At 34.0% G+C, this 17124-nt stretch overlaps 2 protein-coding genes and 1 long non-coding RNA gene across 10 annotated transcripts; 1 reads left to right on the plus strand and 2 right to left on the minus strand.

Moving 5' to 3' along the window:
• Positions 1-1395: 1395 nt before the first annotated feature.
• Positions 1396-9854, minus strand: LOC113062471 (uncharacterized). 3 transcript variants are annotated; one of them, XR_003278538.1, is made up of 6 exons: positions 8653-9854; positions 8403-8575; positions 4493-5481; positions 3292-3494; positions 1732-1837; positions 1396-1634 (listed from the first exon to the last, which is right to left on the minus strand). It is a non-coding gene; the product is annotated as an uncharacterized LOC113062471 (long non-coding RNA). The 3 variants fall into 3 exon arrangements; XR_003278537.1 differs by lacking the exons at positions 1396-1634; positions 1732-1837 and adding an exon at positions 2971-3107; XR_003278539.1 differs by lacking the exons at positions 1396-1634; positions 1732-1837 and having other exon boundaries at positions 3363-3494; positions 4493-4601; positions 4745-5481; positions 8653-9853.
• Positions 2213-5947, plus strand: LOC113062470 (uncharacterized). Of its 6 annotated transcripts, none has more exons than XM_026232352.1 (6): positions 2213-2306; positions 2686-2762; positions 3351-3478; positions 4527-4655; positions 5382-5494; positions 5582-5947. In XM_026232352.1, exons 2-6 carry the CDS (start codon positions 2717-2719, stop codon positions 5646-5648), a joined length of 483 nt encoding a protein of 160 aa, XP_026088137.1. In that variant the 5' UTR covers positions 2213-2306; positions 2686-2716; the 3' UTR covers positions 5649-5947. The 6 variants fall into 6 exon arrangements, with proteins under 6 accessions (XP_026088137.1, XP_026088139.1, XP_026088138.1 ...); XM_026232354.1 differs by lacking the exon at positions 2213-2306 and adding an exon at positions 2338-2480; XM_026232351.1 differs by lacking the exons at positions 2213-2306; positions 2686-2762 and adding exons at positions 4761-4785; positions 5243-5281 and having other exon boundaries at positions 3149-3478; positions 5582-5945.
• A 2369-nt stretch (positions 9855-12223) lies between the features above and the next one.
• Positions 12224-16242, minus strand: LOC113062472 (uncharacterized). Its single transcript, XM_026232355.1, has 4 exons — positions 16017-16242; positions 15878-15933; positions 13897-13953; positions 12224-13491 (listed from the first exon to the last, which is right to left on the minus strand). The coding sequence occupies exons 1-4, from the start codon at positions 16017-16019 to the stop codon at positions 12285-12287; spliced, it is 1323 nt and encodes a 440-aa protein (XP_026088140.1). The 5' UTR covers positions 16020-16242; the 3' UTR covers positions 12224-12284.
• Between the last annotated feature and the right edge of the window lie 882 nt (positions 16243-17124).

Raw genomic sequence — 17124 nt, forward strand, 5'->3', positions numbered from 1 at the left:
GCTATACATAAGTAAAGAAAGGGGAGAAAAGCAATACTCAAGTGCCTTGTCTTGCCTTTTCCTTGCTCAATGGAATCACGCAGGTAGAGTCGATGTTCTTTACATTTGTCGGTCTTCACACGAGGAGCCTTCATACAAGGGCTGCCACGACCTCTGCCATGGTGAAACTAATCACTTTTATAATTGCGGGTCACTGCTGGTTGGTGACACTTTCCAGCTTTGACTTCAACATCCTTTACACATGCTTCAGGACGTGAAGATGGGTAAAAGAGCTGGCATGTTCATGAGATTCAGAAAATGAGAATTTTGAACACAGTTGCCTAGCATCCACCTGGCAAATCTCCACTCTCTACCCAACAAAATGGACAAACTCCTTCTGCTCTCCCAGACAAATAAGGATTTCTCACAATCTGCTGCTCTGTTTTTCACAGAAACCTGGCTAAACGACGCCATTCCAGAAAGCCCGCTACATCTGCCGGGCTTTCAGCTGTTCAGAGTGGACCGCAATCCAGAATCAATGGGGAAATCGCACAGCGTTGACATTTACATCAACGAAAGGTGGAGTACAGATGTAACAGTGTTAAAGAAGATGTGCTGTTCAGATCTAGAAACGCTCTTCATTAACTTTAAGCTGTTCTATTCGCCAAGGGAGTTTCACTAGTTCATTCTGGTGAGTTTTTACATTCCTCCACACTGTTACACCACAATAAATACACACTGGAAAAGGAGATCAAAGTGGCAAAGAGGAATTATTCTGACAAAAATAAGGACTCAGTTCACTTCCAGCGACTCAGCATCAGTGTGGAAAGGTAAAAAAGATCACCAACTACAAGACACCAGTCCCCAGCACTGTGGAGAATCAACACTGGCAGACAATCTGAACAAGTTTTACTGCAGATTTGAAAGAACACCCATCACCTGCCCTGAACACCTCTGAACAACCGCTCAAACCATTCACACAGTTCTACTCCGCTATTATTGAATCCATCCTCTGCACTTCAGTAACTGTCTGGTTCAGCTCAGTTACCAAATCTGAACATTGCTCCGGACTGCTGAGAGAATCACTGGTACAACCATCCCTTCTCTCCAGGAACTGTGGTCATTCAGAGTCAACAAAAGGGCTGACAAAATCACTCTGGACCCCTCACATCCAGCACACTCCCTCTTTGAACTGTTGCCATCTGGTCAACGCTACAGAGCTCTGACCACCAGAACAACCAGACACAGGAACAGTTTCTTCCTCCAGGCAATCCATCTAATGAACACTCAATGACTGTGTTTAATAACTGTGGAACACACAACACTATTTATATTCAAATATACATACACTTATTTATCTAAAACACATACTTAGTGTACAGTTACATTTTTGCACATAATATACAAATTCCACGTCTGTGTAAACATACTTGGCAATAAAGCTCATTCTGATTCAGATTCTGATACAGGGCTGGGAAGAAGAATCATGATGCGGATGGTCTCTCAAGGTGTCTGCATCCTGATGATCAACATCAAACTGAGCTAGCTTCCCAGGATGAGGAGGACCATATTCAGTGGTTAAACACACATCAGTGTGTTTCAGCTTGTCCTTCCCAAAAGGTTCAGAAAGTCAGCACTCGAAAGTCTTCATGATGCTGTTGGACATATGGGTACAGAAAGAACACTGGACTTAGTTCACACTTGTTTCTATTAACCCTGTATGACTATGGAAGTGAGTGAAAAGATTAGAACCTGTAAGAGATGTATATGGAGGAATGTAAGCGCTGAATGAAGTGTTCCCTTTGTGAACATAAGGACGCAACGTCCTCTCAAGTTGGTTTGTATGGATTATCTTTCACTGGATCCAGACGGTACAGGAACAAAGAATACTTTGGTCATAATCATTATTTAATTGTAATCATCATTTCACCAAATACAAAGTAGTAGTTCTGACAGCAGATCAAAAGATGAAGATGGTGAGAGCACTATAGATCAAGGTGTCCTGCTGGGAATTAAAAAGATGAGAACCACACCTTACCATCCCCGTAGAAATCCTGTGGAGCAATTCAACAGGACACTTTTTGAAATGCTGGGAATGCTCCAAAAGGAGGACAAAAGGATTTTGTGCCCTTGTCCATGAGTATAACTGATATAACTGCATATTATTATCCAGCAGATGGCAGTAGTGGTGCTGCAGAGAAGTGAAACCAATATGGTTTTCAGATATGGGCAGTAGAAGAAATGCACGTGATGAAAAACCAATGGTGGATATCACACGAGGGAATAATCACAGTGAGATAAATAAAGAAAAAAAAACACACTACCCGGTAGAATATTTTATTTAATTTTTTAGGGCGTAAAAAAAAAAAAAAACCTTTGTATATATATCTTTTTTTTTTAAAATCGGAGCTCTTTTGGTTCTATACTAAAATAACTATTTGATTTCTTAGTTACAAGAGATATTGTGTTTCCAACTACATACATTGTAACGGAAGGAAAAAGTAATTATAATTATGGCTTATTGTTAAATTCTGGCTGTATATATATATATATAAACTGAGTGAAATATGGTTGGACGTTTTCATTTACTCACTCCTCTTAGGGAAAGTTCCTAGGCACTTGGACTTAATTATAGTTTAATTGTAGTGTGAAGTGCAAAGTACTGATAGATAGATAGATACTTTTTTCTTTCTTTCTTTTTCACAGCACAGTATAGAGACGAGTTATAAATCTCTCAATGGCACACAAAAGGAAGATCAGAAGCTGCATCCTAATGTACACATGTAAGTATAGTTTGTTTTCTTGCAGTCTGTGAAGCTTTATGAACTTGATCATTTTAAAAGTTAAAGAAGAAGAACTTAACTTCTTGCTCGATGTTATTGTTAGCTGGGATATTCATGTTGGGAAATGCTTGGTTTTCTTTTGACAGGTAAAAGCCAAACTCATACTCTCATTGCGTTTCAGAGACTTTAATGAGCTTCTGTGCAACTGTCTGATCTTCTTTGATGTAAGACACATGAGCAGATGAGCAGGTGTTCAGATCGGGATAGTATTCCTGTAGCTCATACGGTAAATCATGGTGCTTGGAACACCAGCATCGCGAGTTTGATTCCCAGGAAATGCATGAACTGATCAGACACAGGGCATTGAATGCAGTGTAAGTCACTTTGGGTAAAAGCATCTGCCAAATTCATGATTGTAAATGTTCACAGGAGAACAACTAAGAAATGCAGGTGCATCAAACAAGCATGCACAGACAAGCAATGATGTCCAGCTCAAACCCACAGGAAACTCTAACATCCTTGAACTCACAGTAGGGGTTTCCTCAATTACAGGTGGAGGTGTTCATGCTTGTGATCTTGTTCCTGTAGATCTGCTGGCAATGCCATCTGGACAAGACGCTCTCTCGTGCTGCAGAAGAGATTTTACCAACGACTCTTCCTCCTATGAGCTGAGTGAGCGTCCAGACCCGACCAGTCACCAGCACTGGAGCGCTGACGTGAGTCTGACCATCCCTGCCCCAGAAGAAAATAAAATACATCAAAAGACACAATTATGAGATAAAAAGAGAAAATTATGGCATGCAGAGTCATAACTATGGCAAAAAAAAAAACAATCATGAGATAATGTTATAATTACAAGTCAACTATGAGATAAAAGGAGAAAATTATGGTATGCAAAGTCAGTTATGAGATAAGAATTCATAATTCTAAGACACTAAACCATAGTTACAAGAGGAAGAAGTTAAAATGATGACATAAAAGGGAAACGTCTCAGTTACGTATGTAACCCTCGTTCCCTGAAGGAGGGAACAGAGACAGAAATAGTTACATATTTCTGATGTAACGTAGAGTGTGACCGACTGAAAGGGAAATTATGATACGTTAAGTCAATTATGAGATAAAGAGTTTAAATTATGGCATAATAAGTCACAACTATGAGATAAAAAGTTTTTATGAGATAAAACATAAATTGTGACATAAAAAGCCATGTGATATAAAAAAAAACTAAATTATGACATACTGCGTTACAATTATGAGACAAAATTGAAAGTATGATATAAAACATAATTATGATACATTATGATTGCACAAATCAAAATTATGAAATGCCAAAAATCTCATATTTATGTGGCATATTTATGGCAAAAAGAAAATTATGATATTGTGTCATAATTATGGCATAAAAAGTTGAAAGTATTATATACAAAAGGGGAAATAAAGACATTCTAGGTCAATTAGGACAAAACATTTACAACATAGTTTTTTAGATAAAAAAATGGCAAAAAGTTAAAATTATGACTAATAAAATCCTACCTTTTTCCTTTACTTTTTTAAAAAATGAAATTTTATGTCATAAGTTTAACTTTTTGTCATGATTATGATTCACCAAAGCATTTTTTTTTCTTGGAAATGGGCTTCCATCATTATATGATCTTCATCACACTCTAGAAATATCACTAATTATGAATATCAGTCAAAAACATGAAATATGGCGAAAACTCTTCGCACACCTCAAGCTGTATATGAAGTCTTTCTGATCTTTAGGATATAGTGGTGGTTGATGAAACTGGAGGCGTGGATGAGTCCAGAGTTCATTATAAAGGACCCCAGTCCCTCATTCTGAGAGGAAAACACACTCATGTCATTTTCCAGATGGATTTTGCTTCACTGAAGGTGAGGAATTCTGTTACATAAGTGATGCACGATAGAGACTGCGATGAAGCGCAGTGTTGTTTTAGCAAGTGTTTCTCACGTCTTCTCACCTGTGTCTCTCTGCAGCACTCTGAGGAAATTATTTGTAAGGGTGAGTGCAAAAATAATTCACTCTATGAAAATCAAATCTGTTCAGTGTAATTTTCCCCAGATGTTAGTATTAAATACTTAACTTTGGAGATGTTAAAAATATCTTGAAAGAAGCTTCTCTGCTCACTAAGCTTGCATTATTTGATTGAAAATACAGTAAAAACAGTGGAATATTATTCTAATGTAAAACTCATCATTCCTCCAGTCTTCAGTGTCACATGATCTTCAGAAATCAGTCTAATCTGTTGATTCATTTGAAGCTATAACTTTTTCAGTATTCACAGATGAATAGAAATTTCAAAACGACAGCATTTATCCGAGATGTATATCTTTTGTAACATTATATATGTCTTTGCTGTCACTTTTGATTAATTTAATGCATCCTTGATGAATACATGAAGTATAAGTCTTTATAGAAGATGATGTTAGCATGATAAGCTGTATTCTCTGTCCATCAGATCTCTGTCTGTCTCCAGATGAATTCAGCCCGACTCCTGGTGAGTCTGTCGATAATTTCACATGTTAAAATGTTGTTTATTATAAAAAAAAATACAAAAGGTATGAAATGATAAAATTTAGATGCTGTTTGTTTTTCAGGACAATCGCTCCACACACGCCGTCCTGATAACGCTGCAAACAGGAGCACGTCTGATGGCATCTTCATCTTCCTCTCCATCTTCCTCTCCATTTTTGTCACCTAGTTTTATTAGGTGAGAAAAAAAAGAAAGTGTTTGATATTCAGTAACAACATTCTGTGATGTAAAAGCGTCTCATTTGGTTTTCACTGCTTGTTTCAGTTCGTTTCTGTATGTTTCGTGGCGACGACTTTGGATTCTTCATCGTGGAGATGAAACCCAAAGATGAACCACAAAAACACCACAGACATGGAAACAGATCATAACAGAAATATATCCGTCTGCTTGTAGAGTGACAGCAATAACTAACAAATCTTCACAATGTTTGATCAGCCTCAGTAACTGATAAACTGTGGCTGTATTCATAGGTAACTTTCACAAACATACAAGATTTTCAAATGAAAACTTTAGTTATATGATCATACAATATTATACCATACATATACTTTGATTTTAATAAAATAATAGTTTTATTTCTCAGTAATTAAAGATAATAAATGATGTATAAAATATATTATATTTAACTAAATATATTTTTTACCTTTAAGAGAAACAATTAAGCTATATATTATATTATATTATATTATATTATATTATATTATTCAAACATTATGAAAGTGAATCTTTTTTTATATTGTTCACTCTCTTTTTTTATATTGTTCTCTCTTTTTTTATATTGTTCTCTCTTTTTTTATATTGTTCACTCTCTTTTTTTATATTGTTCACTCTCTTTTGTATACTGTTCACTCTCTTTTTTATACTGTTCACTCTCTTTTTTATACTGTTCACTCTCTTTTTTTATACTGTTCACTCTCTTTTTTATATTGTTCACTCTCTTTTTTTATATTGTTCACTCTCTTTTTTATATTGTTCACTCTCTTTTTTATATTGTTCACTCTCTTTTTTATATTGTTCACTCTTTTTTATATTGTTCACTCTCTTTTTTTATATTGTTCACTCTCTTTTTTATATTGTTCACTCTCTTTTTTATATTGTTCACTCTCTTTTTTTATATTGTTCACTCTCTTTTTTATACTGTTCACTCTCTTTTTTTATATTGTTCACTCTCTTTTTTATATTGTTCACTCTCTTTTTTATATTTTTCACTCTCTTTTTTATACTGTTCACTCTCTTTTTTTATAGTGTTCACTCTCTTTTTTATACTGTTCACTCTCTTTTTTATACTGTTCACTCTTTTTTTATATTGTTCACTCTCTTTTTTATATTTTTCACTCTCTTTTTTATACTGTTCACTCTCTTTTTTATAGTGTTCACTCTCTTTTTATACTGTTCACTCTCTTTTTTATATTGTTCACTCTCTTTTTTATATTGTTCACTCTCTTTTTTTATATTGTTCACTCTCTTTTTTATACTGTTCACTCTCTTTTTTATATTGTTCACTCTCTTTTTTTATATTGTTCACTCTCTTTTTTATATTGTTCACTCTCTTTTTTATATTTTTCACTCTCTTTTTTATACTGTTCACTCTCTTTTTTTATAGTGTTCACTCTCTTTTTTATACTGTTCACTCTCTTTTTTTATACTGTTCACTCTCTTTTTTATATGGTTCACTCTCTTTTTTATATTGTTCACTCTCTTTTTTATATTGTTCACTCTCTTTTTTATATTGTTCACTCTCTTTTTATATTGTTCACTCTCTTTTTTATATTGTTCACTCTCTTTTTTATATTGTTCACTCTCTTTTTATATTGTTCACTCTCTTTTTTTATATTGTTCACTCTCTTTTTATATTGTTCACTCTCTTTTTTTATACTGTTCACTCTCTTTTTATATTGTTCACTCTCTTTTTTTATACTGTTCACTCTCTTTTTTTATACTGTTCACTCTCTTTTTCTATATTGTTCACTCTCTTTTTTTATACTGTTAACTCTCTTTTTTATATTGTTCACTCTCTTTTTTTATACTGTTCACTCTCTTTTTTTATACTGTTCACTCTCTTTTTCTATATTGTTCACTCTCTTTTTTTATACTGTTAACTCTCTTTTTTATATTGTTCACTCTCTTTTTCTATATTGTTCACTCTCTTTTTTTATATTGTTCACTCTCTTTTTATACTGTTCACTCTCTTTTTTATATTGTTCACTCTCTTTTTTTATACTGTTAACTCTCTTTTTTATATTGTTCACTCTCTTTTTCTATATTGTTCACTCTCTTTTTTTATACTGTTAACTCTCTTTTTTATATTGTTCACTCTCTTTTTTTATACTGTTAACTCTCTTTTTTATATTGTTCACTCTCTTTTTCTATATTGTTCACTCTCTTTTTATACTGTTCACTCTCTTTTTTTATACTGTTAACTCTCTTTTTTATATTGTTCACTCTCTTTTTTATATTGTTCACTCTCTTTTTTATACTGTTCACTCTCTTTTTTTATACTGTTCACTCTCTTTTCTATATTGTTCACTCTCTTTTTTATACTGTTAACTCTCTTTTTTATATTGTTCACTCTCTTTTTCTATATTGTTCACTCTCTTTTTTTATACTGTTAACTCTCTTTTTTATATTGTTCACTCTCTTTTTCTATATTGTTCACTCTCTTTTTTATACTGTTAACTCTCTTTTTTATATTGTTCACTCTTTTTTATACTGTTAACTCTCTTTTTTATATTGTTCACTCTCTTTTTCTATATTGTTCACTCTCTTTTTTATACTGTTCACTCTCTTTTTTTATACTGTTAACTCTCTTTTTTATATTGTTCACTCTCTTTTTTTATACTGTTAACTCTCTTTTTTATATTGTTCACTCTCTTTTTTATACTGTTCACTCTCTTTTTTATATTGTTCACTCTCTTTTTCTATATTGTTCACTCTCTTTTATCTAGACTAATCCATGTTTTTCTGTAGTTTGCTGTATTTCTGTTTTCCTATTAAATTGCTGAATTTAAAAACAGTTGCTTATTTCTTATGTTTTAAAAAATGTTTATGGCTCAGTATTGGTGTCTGTGTCTAAATAATTATATACAGTAGATGGCATATTCATCTCTCTGCTGAGTTCAGAGACACGCTCGCAGACGCTCCTGGTCAGTCCCTCCACGATGGAGCTCATCACGCTGAAATCAGCCGCGTTATACACGTGTGTTTCCTCCGGAGGGGAGGCGATGGCTCTCAGCTCGTTCTCATCAGCGTTCTTCACTCCTGCAGATTCACACAGTCAGAAAACCGTATTTACTTACAAACCCGTATCTGAGTCAGAGCTGGTCTTGTTCTGGTACCGATAGCAAACAGCTCGATCCCAGTGTCTCTGAGTCTCTGAGCAGGAGAAACAACATCGTCCTGTGATTTCCCATCTGTGATCAGAATCCCAATCTTAGGAACATCAGGTCTGGATCCAGATTCAGCTTTGAAGCTGTTCTCCAGAATATATGTCAGAGCAAGTCCTGGGAAAACACACACGTGTATGAACAGACGCATTAGAGTGCTGCTTACATGTGCACAAGTCCAGATTATACATTTTGATAAAATATGTGATGACACACAGAGACAGCGCTGGTAGAGGCCATTTATCATCAGATCACATAATTCAGTGGATGGATGATTTAAGATGGATGGATATGACTATATTGTCTTTGCATCATGAGGTGTTTTGAATGTGGACAGGAGGGGCATGTGAGAAGTGTCTGTCTAGAGAGGACTGATGATGTGACCGTTGTGGATGGTGGTGGTGTAACTGTGGGGAAGCAGCTACAAGATAATGTGAGAAATGGTGAAGAACAGCTGAAGGATACAGAGATAGAAGAGATAGAAGAGAGGGGAGGAGAAGATATATGTGCTAATTCCAGTAATGTGGTTGAGGCTGTAGAGACTGTTCTAGAAGGAGAAAGAATAGGCAGTGAAGTAGAGAATGAAGAGGAACTCCTTCTATTAAAAGGAAAGGCCACAGTTAAACATGGAAAGAGCTAGAATCAGCAATGATAAATGTGATGAGAGTGAACAGAGTACAATAGATGATTCTGATGAAGTGAAGTGACTGACAATAGAAACCGTGAACAACAGAGGAGTGATTATTCGTTTACAAAAATCAGGACCTTTTTGCAAAAGACTAAGAACATGAAAAGAGTACAAGTCATGGATTTGTTTATTGATATAGTTGGAACATTAATGAGGGGTGAAGGAACTGATCAATTTGCAGTTTGTTAGTTTGTTGCTAAACTGAGATGAGAACTACAAATAGAAAATGGGTTTGAAACAATATGATTTGTTTGTTTCCTTTCTCTTAAGGGATGTTTTCTGTTCTTCTTCTTTTATTAATGGATGCAGTAAGGGTGGGGTCACTCAATATAAATGGTGCAAGAGATATACAGAAATACTGTTGTCTGAACTAATTACACAGAAAAACATCAATGTATTATATGTAAATAAACTCATATTGATCACATCAATGCTATTGACTGGAACAATGATGAGTTCTAATAGAAGTGGTGGGTCTGTTTTATTTTCAGAAAGCTTTTTACCTATATCATATCAGGTGGAAGAGGTAAAAGCTGGAAGATTTATAATAATACAGGCTGAATTTGAAAAATATAAGATGGTTTTTATAAATGTTTATGCTCCTTCAAATGGCACAGAAAAAGTAATTTTTTAGATACTGTAAAATTGCACAGCTTGAAAGACCTTTGTCTAATCAGGAACTTCCGAATGCCCTCAAAAGTATGGAGAGTGGGAAGTATCCAGGTGTTGATGAACTCCTTCTGGAATTTTATAAGGAATTTTGGTCTGAGCTTTGGTCTGACAGAAGACTTCTTGCCTTTGAGTTGTAGAAGAGCACTTATAACATTGCTTCCTAAGAAAGGTAATTTACAGTAAATCAAGAACTGGCGTCCAGTAAGTTTGTTATGTATTGATACAAAGATTTTATCTAAGGCCTTGGCCAGCAGGCTGAAGGAAGTATTGGGACAAGTTAATCATTTGGTAATTTTTTACATAAGTGTATTTTTGTGGATATAGAGAGACTTTATTTAATTGTTATATGGAATGTAAAAGATTAACGCCTTTATTTGATCTGTTGTAGAGTATAGTTGTTTGTAAATGTATTCTGGCTGCTGGTTATAGCTAGAAGCAAAAGATAAAATGGGCAGTTAATTCACTTCTTAGTGGGTCAAGCAAAACTTGCTATACTTACTACAAGAAGAAACCAAATTGAAAATGAACATGGTCATGAGATTCTGCCAGTTTTTATATGTAAGGTCTAGGATTATAATAGATTTTTGGTATTATAGAGGAATAAATGATGTCGTTTTGTGTTTGTTTTTAGATCTGATGGATCGTAGGCCTCATTGATCTAAGCTCATGCTAAGTTTTTGAGTGAAAAACATTATTTGGAAAAACATTTGGCTCATAAACTGAAGAGCATAATGCCTACAATTAATGTTAAATCAATCTGAACACAAGCCTTCTTCCTGTTGCAGGAAATCATGGCCACTGCAGGAAGTGAGGTTGCTCTTTCTTATTATTAGAAACCAAACAACAAAGGAGAATATCTGTCTGTTTTTTGTTGTTGTTGCAATTTTAAATTATCTAGAAAACATACTTTTCCAAACTCAACCTAGATGGCTGGTCTGATTTTCCTCAAATTTGACTCTCATAATCTTTAGGCCATGCCAGGGAAAAGTTATGGATTCAGTGTGGACAGACGAGACTAGACGAATGTGATGGCACTGAGTCAAACCGAATCTGAGGCTGTAGCTCTGAAACGCTTTCACATCCTGTCACCAAACCTCAACACTCACCACACCACATCAGTTTGGTAACAGCGCCACCTATTGGTCAGAAGTGATGAACCATTAAACCAAATCAAGTAATTGTATTCATGACTTTTGTAGCCATTTGGACTAAAATCTTCTTAAAATATCTTTAATTACTCATTTTTGCAGTTGGTCTGAAGCTTGCTGCCTTGTTTGCACATTATTTTGCCTGTCGTGCATGGCCACTTAATTGCTGCTTGCAGTTATATTCTTACTAGTGTAATTACTTTGATTTGTGACACAAGCTAATTGTGCATGTCTGCATTCAAATAAGAACAACATAAAAGCAACTGGAAAAATGTGGAAAGAAGTTATAACACCACATGTAAACATACATTACAATTAAGTAATATGGAGCATGGAAATATCAAAGACTTATGTGCATTTCAAAGAACATTTCATATGCACTTAAGGGAATTCTCCTCATTGTTTCACTGATTTTCATTTTAAGTGGCTTTATTGAGTTTTGCCAATTGTGTGTTTTAGGTGTGTTGGTGTGTTAAGAGTTTAGGAAATTTGTTAAATGTATTGTAAAACCTGTCATAGCGATTGTAAAAAAAACTGTAAGTGCTTTTTTTGTAAAGTTTGAGATGACATATTTTACATTTATCACATGCATATATAGGCACAGTTCAGTGTACTGTACATACTGTATACATATGCACGTTGCATGTTCCTTAGTCATACTTTTTGAAATGCAACATTTCTGGAGGACAAGCCAATGTTCTTTTGGTGCAGGATAATGAGCTCTTAGTTTAGCTCAAGCTTTACTGAGCCAAACTCACCTGATGAAATGAGATGAAATGTCATGTGACTAATCAATCTGGAGATGATGCATTAAAATAAATAAATCACGGCAGCACTGATCGTCTAATGGTGGATGAGCAATATCAAGCCTCTGAGCAAGCTGGGAAAGTAAAACCCAGAAAAATTGCATTTTATAAATAAAATAAAATTCTATTGTCTGATGAAACATTTTCATGAATACTCATTTTCACACACAAGATATCAAAAATGATGAAAATACTACTCAACAACAATGGAGGAGACAAATTAGAATATTTATGATAATGTGTACAATTACAAAATATTCAAATTTTATTCTAAATATTAAAATTTTCTAGATAACCAATATCGAGAAAATGTTCTGTATCTTTTATGTCTATGAGGGAATGAAGAAAAGCACTTTCTTGTAGAAAGTAACTGGTTTGCTTTTTTAAGAACTTGCTGGATGCATCTTCCACTTTTCCAGCCCACCAAGGAAAGAAAAAACTTTTCAGATATTCCTGGATTTCTTCGTAAATATTTGCATAGTCAATTTCAATTAAAAGATCGTATATCTTTTTCATGCTTTTATTAAACGTTTCCAAACCATGGCTTATGAAATCACCAAAAGTTTTGTCTAAATCTTCTTTTTTAAATAAATCAGATTTTACTTCATTTAATTTTTTTATAAAAGTTTCTCTTTTTTTGGGTTCTGATATTTTTAAACAAAACTGGGTAAGGTCAAGATTTGGTCGTGGTCTTTTGGACTTAGTTTTATTACTATCTTCCATGGGAAATGTCTGATTTTCTATTTCTGGAATAATTTGTTTGTAAATTGGGTTTATTAATGCCATGTCAACTTCTATTGTTTTAGTTGCTGTTTGGGGTGAGTTATGAATTATATCTTTGCTTCCCAGCTTCTGGGACTCAAAATGATAAATGCAATCTTTAATAGAGCATTCAGGCAAAAGGTTTTCATACGAACCACTGAAACCCCAGGGTTCAAGATACGCAATAGTTGTTTTTATGCCATGCTTTTTATATAAAATGATTGCTATATAAACAGCCTGAATCATGCAGGGCAAATGGTTGGGTCGTGCCAAACATGGGCTATTCGTAGTAAATATATATATTTCTGAATAACAACACTTATCTTCATGATAAATGTCTAGCAGTAGGTCAAATATTTTATCTTCAGTATGCTCTTCTTTTCCTAAATCAGATTTTTTATAAACCTTCCCATCATTCATGTCAAATGATCCATCTTTTTTTCTAAAACATATAAAAGCAAGCTGTTTTCTCAATTTCAGCATTTTCTTAGTTTCTTTACCAGGATCATTAATAAAAAGTTTAAAAATTTCATTTTTTTTGAGACTGATATATTTGTATTTCTTAAAATCTTGGTAATTATAATTGGTTCTATAAATTAAATATTTCCAGGATTTTATTTTATTAGAGTAGTCTTTATAAAATATTCCAGAATCAGTAATTTTCAGAATAAAATCTTCATCTGTCTCCTCACACGATTCAGATCTTGAAAGATACCTATTAAAAAAAAAAGGAAATAATGTACAAAATAACAAAATGGCAATATATATAGATACACACACACACACACACACACACACAGAGAGAGAGGGAGAGAGAGAGAGATGTTGTACTTAATCATTCTTTCAATAATTTCCTTGTATTTTAACATTATATATTACTGTATTATATATGTTGAACAGATGATATTTTAAAAAAATGTTCACCATTGACTTCTACAGTAGAAAACAAATACTACGGTCAATGGTCATCCCAACATTTTTCAGATTATCTTCTTTTGTGTTCAGCAGAAGAAATAAACTTGTACAGGTTGGGAACAAGTGGAGGTAAATGATGACAATTTAATAAATAAATAATTAACACTTTCACACGCTTACACAATCTGTCTATATGTGAACATACCTTTTCCGTTTAAGTACTTGGTAGGTGCGAAAATTAGGAGGATCTCTGGAATTCTTTCTGGAAATAATAAAGGAAAAGTTTATTTTACAAGTAATATTCATAATTTTTTTTATATTCGTAATTTAAAATTGACTTTTTTTGCTAATTTACATTTTAATATATCTCTGAATCTCTGTTTTAATCACATTATCTTCAGTATAACACTAAAGCATTATATTGATATTATTTAGCTGAATATTGACTGCTTTACAGCAGAATGTAATATAGTTTGAATTATTGACACTGTTAAACACTGTAAAGCTGCTTTGACTCAATCTCTACTGTAGAAATCACTGTAGAAATACTACTGACGTCTTCAATTTGAACTCAATCTGAATCATATCAGATAAATAAAAGACGATTCAGAATAAATCAGTTTAGCATTTCTAACAACTTCTAATATATAGTAAGATTTGATTTATTATTTATATAAAATTTATATTTAGTATTTCTAAACATCCATGAACACTCACTATTTGTCACATTAAAGCTGCAGTAGGGAACTTTTGTAAAAATATATATTTTTTAACATATTTGTTAAACCTGTCATTATGTCCTGACAGTAGAATATGAGACAGATAATCTGTGTATAAATCAATCTCCTCTGGCTCCTCCCAGTGTCCTATTGCCATTTGCAGAAACTCCATCGCTCCTGGTAAGAAACAACCAATCAGAGCTGAGGTCCGTAACTTTGTTTGTTTTCAAAATGTAGAAAAATGAACATAATAAGCGAGTACACCATGAATCCATTTTCCAAACCGTGTTTTTAGCTTGTCCTGAATCACTAGGGTGCACCTATAATAAGTGTTTATATTCGGACTATTTTAGATTGCTTCGGTGATACCGCGGCGGAGTAACCCAGTACCTTTGTGATTCTTCATAGACATAAACAGAGAGAAGTAGTTCCGGCTACGATGTTCTTCCGCAAGACGCAAGCAGTTCTGTTTATTAACCGCTAGAGCGTCAAAAGTTCATTACTGCAGCTTTAATACAATAATCATACAATATGTTCTTAAAGTATACACCTGTAAAAACAATTATTAAGTTGGCTTGAGAAAGCCAACTTACTGAAATCCTATTTAAACTTCTTCTTCTTCTTCTTCTTACCCAAAATTGTGCAACTCTAACTCCTCCTAGAGCTTTAACTCTACAAACTCCAAACTCGGGTCAGACTTTCAGACTGTTTTGACTTGGTGTGCTATATCTTTTCAGACTGTTTTGACTTTCAGTTTTCTTAAAAATATATTTTAAAAATCATTATAAAAAACTATAGACTTACATTGCAGAGTGCTCAAATTGAGCCAAGACTCCGGTGGCCCAGTAGTGCACAAGCCAAAAATTCTAATCTAATCATGCTAGAAACATGCTAGTGGTATGCTAATCATGTTACCAAAATGCCAGTGACATGCTTATCATGCTAGCAACATGCTAATTATGCTAAAAAACATACCAGCGATATACTAGCAACATGTTAATTATACTAGAAACATGCTAGCAACATGCTAATAATTCTCTTTCGAAGTAATCTATATTTATTTCTAACTAATCTATCATTCTTTCTTTCAAACTAATCTATCATTCTTTCTTTTGAACTCATCTATCTATCATTCTTTCTAAATAATATATCTTTTTTTCATCTATCAATCTAACTTTAAACTTCTTTAAACTTCTTCAAACTTTCTGGTCAGGCTTTCTCAAGCCAACTTAAAAAACTTCTAGTTTTAATTATGCTATTTATCTGCAGTCCATATTTAATATTTCTCCTGATAATGAAGTAACTCATCTTTTATTTTCCTGATCCAGTAAAACTATACATAATTTTGCTGCATTAGATTTCCCCGGTCACTTTCATAAAACATGTTAAGAGTCACTGCTTCAAAACATAATTTGAGCAAGCACGTGATAAAGCCGTGAACATGTACATCACTTTACATATACTTACATATACGTCTGATTAGTGTTTTGTAGAATAAGACTAGAGTCTCCAGGTGAAGAACTCTATAATCAGAACAATGAGACATGAGCAGAAACCCACAAACACTGCAATCAAACTTTAACTCACTCAGAGTAGAATTACTCACCATGGTGTTTTTTCAGTAGTTCCTGGGGCAGAAGCCAACAAGACACTACAGTGCTTTCTCTACGGTGCAGAGATCTGTATGCCGGCCTACAGTTACTCTCAGACCAATAGACCTGTCCGTCAAATCAACTCCTGCCCCAGGAGCCTTTTGATATTTTTTAGAGAGAAGCTGCTTTTCTTAATGAAGTATGTCTGAAGGATCATGAAGAGTGAAAAGCTGGTAAATGATTGCTCATTTATACTCTGGTTAGACCAACCCTTTAGATGACGAGGATAACAGATCATGACTCATAACAAAGCTGGTCTTATTGATTAACATGTGCCTTCAGGTACAGAACAACACCCAGAGCCAGAATCATAAAACCACATCCTGAGGTGTCCGATTTCACCGCTAATGCAAAGCCATGTCACCACATTTCCACATTTGTGTTGTGTTTCTAAGGAGGTCACAGATATACTGATTGTCTCTGTTTCCTATGAAGTGAAACTTAACTCATACACGTGTCCTGATGTTAGTCAAAGAAAAACAGCTCAACCAGGTCTAAAATATTTATACCATAATAAACAGCGCTGTTCTAGTTGAGAATCACGATGGTGTTAAAGCCACATCTCGTGGTACAAATCTGAGGATGCTAAATGTATAAATATATACAAATAGCATTATAACAATAGCATTTTCTTCTAGTTTTAAGCATCACTTCATTACTTTTTTTTTTGCTTCTCTAGTCAATAAATCTTGATTTAAGGATGTTTGGATATTTGACCTGGAAACCAAGACAAAGAACATTACCTGGAAACTGCATACATTGTGGCATGCATTTACAACACCTTTCTTGAATCATTTCCTAACGTTATCAGTAAATCTGAAGCGGTTTATCTGTGTGTGTTCCTCAAGATGCTGCAGGTATGATGTGTGTTTCTGTTTACTGTAAAATGAAACTCTTGCGTGACACTCCTGTTCCTCTGAACATATTTCACTAATGATGAGAGAGAGATTTTCTTTTGTTCACCGCTGAACGTCTGATCGTTCAGAAACTGCTCAGTTCTGACACACAAACTGCAGACTGATTGTTGCGTTATAAGGACAAGAACATACAGTTCATGTATTC

This window comes from Carassius auratus, chromosome 44, assembly GCF_003368295.1.
Source record: "Carassius auratus strain Wakin chromosome 44, ASM336829v1, whole genome shotgun sequence".
NCBI classification, from domain to species: domain Eukaryota; kingdom Metazoa; phylum Chordata; class Actinopteri; order Cypriniformes; family Cyprinidae; genus Carassius; species Carassius auratus.